This window comes from Lathamus discolor, chromosome 1 (assembly GCF_037157495.1).
Source record: "Lathamus discolor isolate bLatDis1 chromosome 1, bLatDis1.hap1, whole genome shotgun sequence".
Taxonomy (NCBI): Eukaryota; Metazoa; Chordata; class Aves; order Psittaciformes; family Psittacidae; genus Lathamus; species Lathamus discolor.
The window spans coordinates 136,713,515-136,723,112 of record NC_088884.1 but is presented as its reverse complement, the minus strand read 5'-3'; the positions used below and the strand labels follow the sequence as shown (position 1 = coordinate 136,723,112).

The 9,598-nt window shown below is 35.2% G+C and overlaps 1 protein-coding gene across 1 annotated transcript in view; it reads right to left on the bottom strand.

Annotated features, from left to right (window-relative positions):
* Positions 1–925: 925 nt before the first annotated feature.
* Positions 926–9,598, bottom strand: part of CHIC2 (cysteine rich hydrophobic domain 2) — a 31,387-nt gene continuing 22,714 nt past the window's right edge. Inside the window, exon 6 of the mRNA XM_065697187.1 lies at positions 926–8,076. Coding sequence (XP_065553259.1) covers positions 8,026–8,076 — 51 coding nt within the window. The 3' untranslated portion in view covers positions 926–8,025. The remainder of the gene's footprint in view (positions 8,077–9,598) is intronic.

Below are 9,598 nucleotides of genomic sequence, written 5' to 3'. Positions count from 1 at the left end.
TAAAAGAGAGATGCTGAAAAAATCCAAAATTAACTCACACTGAACAGTTACTCTTTTTTTCAAAAGTACACAATTGGCTACATTAAATCTATCGTGCGCTTTTCTGCTCAGCAACATTGTATCATACCGCTTTGCAAGCCCGAATTACAACACCCGGAATGCCTCGCAGCAGCAGCACCCCTCCCCACGCACACTCCTTATGCATGGACATATAGAACACACACGTATAGATTATAGAATGACCGAATTCTACATAGAATATACACACACAGCAGAGAGGCTGTTCAGATTTTCATACTACAGTAACCAAAGAGCTGCAAAATGTCCCATGCAAAGAAAAGCAGCTGCCCGGCAAGAATCCAGATGGGCCTCTGCACATCACAGTGCACAGGATTAGTTTCTGTTCGCAAAGTTTAGGTTAACCAGTGTTTCACATCTGATCCCCCTCAAAAATGTGTGAATTACAATAGCTGGGAATGATTCCTTTTTAATAAATGGTGTCTGCCTTAACTGGACAGAAAGCGTAGCTTGTTTAAGAGCACTAGTGTATAAAAAAAGCATACCAACAGCTTCAACATTACTATTCAACCGTAACAGTAATACATATAATAAATCCTACTACCATCAGGGCTTGAAAAGTTTAAAGAACTCCAAACGCGGACTTAATGAAAGCCAGTTTGAAACACTTGAGGCAGGCAATGCCTCTAAATTTTAACTCTAGTCCTAGAGCCACCTAAATTACACCAAACCAACCCCCCCTTTTCTCCTCCCTCTCCTCATTCAGACTAAAAGTACCAACTGGAAATTAGAAAAGACCATTGTACAGTAAGGCAGAAGTTTCTGGGCTTTTCCTTTCTTTTTGTCTCCCCCTTTCCCTCCCCCCCCCCCAATACTGGATAGATGAAAACCAGTAAGGCTTAACAGATAGGTTAACAATTATTTTATTAGTTTATAATACATACAACTTGAGAAATGCTTTAAAAAAATTTATATTGGAGTCCATTCCAATTCTGGGTCAGGTCAGGAAAAAACAATGTTGATGTATTAAATAATATTCCACATTTCAACAATAGATTAACTTCAGTAATTCAGCAGACATGGTTAAATACTCTTAAATATGCATATATATACAACTGCGCAGCCTTAAAAAAAAAAAAAAGGTCCTTTTCTTCCTGTCTTCTCCTCCCAAAGCCGTGCACCCTGTGAACACGGTACTGGCCTCTAAGCTTTCAGTCTCTCACCCGGACTTCCAATATCTGAAGAGGAATGTTACAACAGTGGAAACCGCAGCGACCCTATCTTTCTAAACTTTTGATGAGAGGAGATGCCCAACAGGCAAAATTACCATCAAGTCTCTCTCTAAATAGCAGCTTCCTTAATATCCAGTTCTAGGTTAAATTATTGCTTATGCATTTTCTGCCCGAAATGGATTTTTAACATAGTCAAAAATACTGGGGTTTAACTTTGACTTCCTGAAAGATAGCATCCTTTCAGTCACTTATTTGCCATTCCTGCTTTGTACATTTAACAGATTTCTTCCTAAGCATGTACAATACAATGCAATTCTCTGCAAATTCTTCTACAGTAACATGTATTACATAGGACTGATCTAGCACACAACACTTAGGCACTGGTTCGCAGTTTACTGCTCTCTTTAGGTTTTTGTTTGGAATTAAGTTTTGTATTCTGACTGCCAAACTTGGTCTTTTACAGAAACAAGAATCTGAGTTACATTTTTCAAATCAGGGACTACTCTGCACTCCTTGTTATCTCACTGAACCAAACTGCTCACTGACGGTATTAGCAAGTACGTACACAGCATAACCTAACATTAGTCAGAAAGCCTGCTGCAAGCACAGAAGGATCAGAGATAAACACTTGGAGTGGATGAATGAGATATTTATATAGGTACAATTAAATCAATTTAAACATAAAGCTCCTAAAAATATCAGTCATATTGCACCAGGATCCAGACTTTTGGATTTCCAAATGTGATTATAACAATGGATTCACAAACTGAAAACACCGTAACAGAAAAAAAAGAAATCTTCAGCTAACTACCCAATCCAGGTAAAGTAACTTTCAATGATGAAATTATAAAGGAGGAAGGAGTATGTTTCAATAAACATTATAAAATCAACTATCTGCCCTCCAAAAGTGACCATGTTAATGGTTCCCTTCTCCATAAAAGCTACACCTAACTACAAAAGTCTCGCTTACTTACCTGACCTTAAAGTGTCCTAACTGGACCCCACTCCCAGGCTTTAGATACACTGCCACATGACAGGAGCTGTCTGGACAAGGCAAGAATTTTCTTTGGAAACAATTAGCCATGCATTACAGGCTCCAGCTTAGGAAGAGACTGTGCTGTACTTGCTGCGCAGCTCTCAGCAACGATTCTGTTTTGGTCTGGGCATTTTAAAACTAAGAAATGCCAAGTTTAGAAGAAAGCTTACTTCAAAATGTGCATAACAGCAGAACTGTCTATCCATCAGGGCATAACCAAAATGAATCAATAATACACTTGTTAAAGTAATAAAAATTAAGACAGTCTGCATGGATTGCTAGCTTTTAGTTAACTTTCATTATTCAAAACCATTTTGATCAGTTCAAAACTATTTTCCATCCCACTCAGAGAATTCCAAACCTAACCTCCAAACTCAATCTTTTGGGTGTTGCTTCTCCTAATTCCTGTTTCATCTTTTACCTCACTGAATCTTTGCTAATGGTCTGTTGTATTCTTCAGGAGTCAAGCATTTAGGAATCTTTTTTCAAGAAAATAAATCTTAGTATTAATGAGGTAAACTAAGCAGAAGAATTGTTAAAAGGATGTCTTCCATGAAACAATGAAATGGAGTTTATAAAAGATGTATCACCCGGGTGTCATGTGGTGGACATACACACACCAGCACAACAACTGTCAATATACGAAGTTTCCTGTAAGGATTCAGGATTGGACTTTTTCTCAGTTTTCAAAGGTAGACTCTAACTCAGGCCACGCTGACTGAAACATCAGTGTGCAAAAAGATCAAGTTCAAAAATTAATGAATTGCAAAATACTGTTAGCAACAAAACAACCCAAAAGGATTTCTGTAACTAATGGAGAATAAATACATGATATTTTCAGTAGAGAAATTTTTTGCTTCTAAGATACTTGTCCCCTTGAAGTTTTTCCAGTTCCTTAAGGAAAGGAATGATGCTGTTTTCTCATTACACCATTATTCCCTGATTCACCCAGCCTACAGAGAGAACTTTACAAAGAATAAACACAGGAATTAAGAAGGTAGCACCATCAGAAATAATCACTCTATCCAAATCATGATAAACAGAAAAACTTCATTTATCCTTATCCAACATACTTTGACATTCAGCAGCGTAATAATACAGGGTAAAGGGAGCTTTAATAGCTTTATATTGATAACATTCATAATGGTCATGCATATTACAATCAGAAGGTTTCTAGGGTGCCGTTTGCAAAGTAAGCCTTCATGCAGATAGGCATTCAGCTCATTAACTCCATTTTCCTATTTCCTATTAGTCCCTGAGAAGTTAATATTTCTACCTACAATATGGCTATTAAAGACATTATAACGATCATACACTTAGCTGTTTGTGATGGAAATACAACGTGGCTTTAGGGAGAAGCAGCACAGAAATTACAGCAAACAAGTGGTGATGAATACAGATCTTACTTCTAAAATGCTTTCTTTTCATAAGCAAGGTTGCTGAAGAGTAACATAAATTTAGTCACAGATACAAAACTAGCTAGGGCCACTTACCCTTAATAAGTCGCTACTATGAATTCAAGACATTTTGGGCCCGAGACCTCTCTAATTGAGCATTTCCTTTACATGAAATCATCTGGATTTTGACCTAATGTAGGGTCATCACGATCCTCCTTTTTAATTACTCAACAGCAGTGCTGAGAGAACTTAAAAGAACCAGGGATTTTCTTTGCCTAACAAGTATTTTGCCCTTTCAATTAAAGTGATCTCTTTAAATTGTTCAGAATTCAAATGGGGTTTTTTTGGTGAACAATTTGCATTATTGCCAGCTGCTCAAAAACCATAAGCTAGGGCTCCCAAAAACAAGTGGAGCGATCTAAAATGGAGACTTTGGGGTGGGGGGTGGAGGGAAGGGAATACAGACAAGTTGGGGTTTTTTATTTTTGCCTTCTGGCTTCTGAGCAGTTGCAGACTGCATTTTAAAGCTCTTCCCTACAATCCTCAGGGCTAAATAATGACTTTTTACGGGGGGAAAAAAAAAAAAAAAGAAAAAAGACTTTTAAGTAAGCATGTATCTCCGAGATAGAGCATTACATTTAAACATCGTGGTCTTGAGATTTACAAAAAGGTATCACTTAACAAATTGATTTAAATATTACAATTTATATCTAAGTACTGTAAAAAGTTTTTACAATCTACCTGGTTTTGAGTATTGCAGGAAGTTTTGGATTTGCATATGTAGTTTATTAAGACGACTCCTACTGAGCTATTACAAAAAATGTACTTACTTCACGTAACTTATCTCCATAAACATCTTAATTTCTGGTGAGGTTTGCCAATCCCAAACTTCAAATCATAGCTATTTAACAATAGACGAGCTCTAAAGAATTCTTTATGTAGTGTCAGACAGAAAGCCTTTCTCCCTCAGGGCTTGTTCCTACCTATCACTAAAAGATAAAAAATAATTTAGTTCTATTATATTACAGTAAGAAAGAAATCTTTATTTGGCAGTTAAAGGCCACCATACCTAAAAATAATAATTAGCTTTCACAGGGAGTCATTGATGCCTTTACCATTAGTTTTTCAGGATAAAGGCGAAACAGACATAATTAGCATAATCTCTTAAACAACTAATACCAAGTGGGTACCTAACTCTTACTATTCAGGGAAACTGGAAATAAGACTATTTGTAGGAATTAACAAATGCAAGAAGCTGAGCAAGTTCTTACAATGTAATATTTATGTTATGTTCCAGTCTGTGTCCTGGAAATCCTACTATAGCTTCTGTCCTGCTCAAACTGTTGCAACTTTATTCTTTGCCAATTGGACAAAAAAGAGGTAACAAATTTCTTCTCACTCCCACACAAAATAGATACAGTATTTTAGAAACAACAAAGAAAAATCCTGATGACTGCTGCAGGCATTAAATAGTTGATTTAAATTCCTGCCAGTTTAATTTCCATCACTGTAATTAATGAATAGAAAGGGACTGTATGAAAATGTTTTCTAACATTCTTACTAGGTGAGTGTACTTTCTCATCAGAAGAGTTAAGACTTTAGAACAAAACTCATCTGTATGTGCTCGCAGTTTCTCAAGTTTCCTGCTTGTATTTTAAGTCAGAGACATTGTCTTAATAAAATATCAGAAATACTTTAAGAGGCAATCACTCTGGCCTCCTTACTAAGGGATTTAACTTTACTTGCTCAGAGCTCTACCACTATATTAGAATTCTTACAGAAAGTCATAGTTAAAATACAGAGATGCCTGGTAATCAAGTAGATGACTGCAGATGCACCCAAAAAGTAGACAAGATCTTAACCAGCACTACTGCTCATGTGGAAGCTTCACAAAGGAAACACTCATTGTAAACCTGAAAGCCGCACTCTGTTCACTGCTGGGGTTTCAGTACACATCATGCTCAAATTAGCTTTACTGTAGGTCATTTCGGGATACTGCTGGAAAGGTAGTGATGGTGTCACAGAATGTATTATGGCAAGCTTGGGAAGTAAACAGGCAAATAGCTCACACTGAATGCAGTGCTGGTATGAGCATAGCACAAGCCATATCCCTCCACACCAATGAACTATCAGTGGAAAACTGCATCCATGACACAAACCTTTCTATACAGCCAACTGAGAACTTTCATAATAAAATCTAGGCCTTGTGTAATTCAATATTTACTTTATTGAAAACTGATACTTGAAGAAATCAACATGTATTTCTGGTCATCAGTATTTATCACCAGTTACCATTTCTGTTAAATTCCAACCTCTCCCCTGCACCTCCAACCTGCACAGCCATGAGTGTCAGACTTCCGGCCCCTGTTGCAGGCTGAAACTGGTCTGAGATTGTACCTACTATTTCTGAGTGAGAGGAGTGCTGCAGACTCAGATTTGTACTAAGGAAGAGGCTGAAATTGAGTTTTAAAACATTATAACCAGTTAACTTTGGAGAGAAACCACTGTGGGACGCAGAAGACTGAGGCAGCACAAAACTGCCATCTGTTAATTAAAAATCATATCCCATCAATTCAAACAAACACACTTATGTAGGCTTGTATGAAAATCATAGCTGAGCTATTTTCAAAGTAAACAGCAGGAATTCACAGACAAAAGCGGAGCAAAGGATGAGTTTTGGGAACAGATACAGAAGATTTAGATTTAAGGAAACTTACAACTTTCTAGACCACTCCCACTATCAATTCAGGAATATAATACTCACTAGAGAATATTTTACAGAGAATAAATATTTTGAAGACATAGAAAAATAGTTCACAGCATCAAGGTATTTGTAATATATTACCTTGAAATAAAACTTGTATTTAAAAGATTAAAAAGAGAAGACTATTCTTGTAGTGGTATCAACTTTTCATTCATACAAATATTAAGCAGGGTATATTTGCTTTTTTCATATATTCACATTATTGCTTGCTACCACAACTGTACAAGGAACATCTTAACTTACATTAATGTTCACATAATTTTAGATACCTAAAGGAAATTAAAAAACATGACTGAGTTGCAATTAAAAAAAACCCTAGATGTGAAGATATGTACAACTAAGATACAAGAAGAAGAAATGAAAATACAACTGGCCTGACCCAAGCATACATCATATATCAAATTGAAAAAAAAAAAGTCTTATGCAGAAAATAATATCTGTAAACCAAAATGAGCAGAAGCAAGGGTGCAATAAATAATTATCTAACACATTTAAACTTTACACTGTTGCCCAGTGTACCCTGCTTTGATTATTTTTAATACACGGCATCTGCATTTGCATCTGGAACGGTATTCAAGATTTCTTCAGTAATCTTTTCGATTTATGTGGCTTTAAAACAAACAAAAATAAAAACCCTGAAAGGTCCTCTTGGACAATATTTTCTAGTAAAACAAGTCCTCCTACACTTCTGTGCACAGGATCTGGTAAACAGAACAAAGCTGATACATGGCATTATCTTGAATTAAAACAGCTATATTATAAATTGTAATACCAATATGCTTTTTGTGACCTTGAGTTCTACTAACCAGACACATGCAAGTCTCTCATCAATTCTTCTAGTCTGAGTGAAATAATTCTGGTTTGTTGGGGTGGTTTTTTTTCAAAAAAAAAAAAAAAAAAAAAAAAACCAAAAAAACTTTAAATTAGAACTTTTTCAGAACCAGCTGACTAGACTTCTTCATGAAAAGCACAGAGATTTCTACTAATGCAATGACATTTGGGTTCCAAAAAAGCACAGTTTCAAAAAGAACTTTATCTCCCTCTTTTGTTGGAAGAGGCTAGCCAATATCCCAAAAAGAAATAAAAATATTTACAATTGACTAGTCACTGACAAAAGTTTAGGAAGATCTCAGAAGGTATTTCAGCACGTAAATGAATGATTAAAAGGACTTACGCAATGTACAGTCAATCAGTTGTGTCATTTTGGGATAAAAAAATACCTGCTCGCTTGTATACCATTTTCAGCTGTGTATTTAGTTATATATATATATATGTACACACACACACATATAAAAGACTCTTTGAAAATCAAGATATACTAATAAACAGAAGTAGTAAAAGTAACAATAACTTAAGTAGCAGGTAACATTTGTGTGAAATTCCTTTGCAGAGTTTGACCAAATGCACTTGGAACATGCTCTTACTGAAAAAAAGAAACCCAACAAAACAAACAAAAAAAAGAATGACAACACCACAAGATTCTGTAGAACCAATCTATGTTACCACCAGGAGAGCACCAAGCAAGGCACCATTGGAAAGACAACATACTTGAGTAAGTCTCTATAAATAAATCAAATGTTAATCTGGTCGAAAAATCGGTGTCTTTGGTAAAAATTCTATAAGGATGACCTGTATAAAAAGAAAACAAACATGTATTAGATGGAAGATGGCAACAATCTGATTATCTATCACAATGATAATTCATATGCCTTTTTTTTCCCCAAAGTACATCAACTTATGATGATGATCAGAGATCACTTAAATTCAACTGGAAAGGTTTGCCTACCAACCAACACCTAACATCTAAACAAACTGAAATATGCTATTACATACTTATTCTTTATTATAATTCATTCACTTTATTAGGAAAAGATTATGAAAGAGATAAACATTTAAAAAAAAATCAGAAGGCGCAATGTATGCAAAGTTAATTTTAAATGACACATTCAATTCCCTTTACTTTTTTTCCATTTAATGTAGTATTCTAAATTACATTTATCATTCAAAACTTGTACAGATAGAAAGGTGTATCAACCTTTGCAAAGTTCCCATATCTAACAAATCTGCAAGTAGTTAACAAGAAACCTGAATAATGCTTTTGCATGATTATTCTTATGGCCCCCATTTAAATTTAAACTAGGTGTTTCTGAACTACAAACACATGGTAGTGTACACTCCAGAACACAATCCAAGCATTCATCCTACTTTAAACAGAAAGCTTAAGGGAAATATTCACTCATGTATTTTCTTCAGAAATAACAGTCATTACACAGCATCATGATTGTATTCATAAACAAATAAATGCACCCAGTAACAACACTGAGGATTTTATTTACTTTTAAGGGGAGCTTGCCTTTCTAAGAAGTTAAAAAAAAAATAAATTTCTAAGCGCTTTTGATTGTAAATGAGAACACAACCTGGCTGCTTAGAGCGTAACCACTTCTATATCGGACAGCATATTCAACATCAGAAAAGAAGTCTCTGACTTTATTTCTAAGGCAAACAGATTCAAAATAATATCAAAATCAGATGTATAAATTTACTTTTAAGAGATATTCGGAAGTGACTTATATTCGGAAGTGATGTCAACTGCTCAAAATCCACCGAGCCCTGACATGAGTCAACCAGTGAATGCTTCAGATTCCAGGGCTACTGATATTCAGGCAGGGTTTCAAAAAGGGAGCAAAGACCCAAAGCTGGAACTCTGTGTTTATGCCAAAGATACGAGGCTATGGTGGTTTTGTCTATTTAATTATTTATTTAATTTAGCATCTACAACAGTAGCTTTTGAACCTCAAGCTGGAAAAGCACCAAGTTTTGGTTACAAGAATCTAATTTAAATCATCTGCTTTGGAAAAAAGAATATATATTATTTAAAATTAAATCATAAACACAACATCAGGGATAAGAGACCAGCAAATCAGTTCCCTGAAAATGAAAAAATGGTAGAGAGGTTTTGTAAAAGTTTTCTATATATATCTGGAGATAACATATTAAATATTTCACAAATTGAAAATAAAATCTTCAGTCTTTAACCTGTGAAACTACATGCCTAGGACTATATATTACTGCAAACAGGTCATATAAAAATTATTTTGAATTGTATTTAACAGAATTAATATTCATCTGTAAAGGTTGCTGGGCTAGTGTT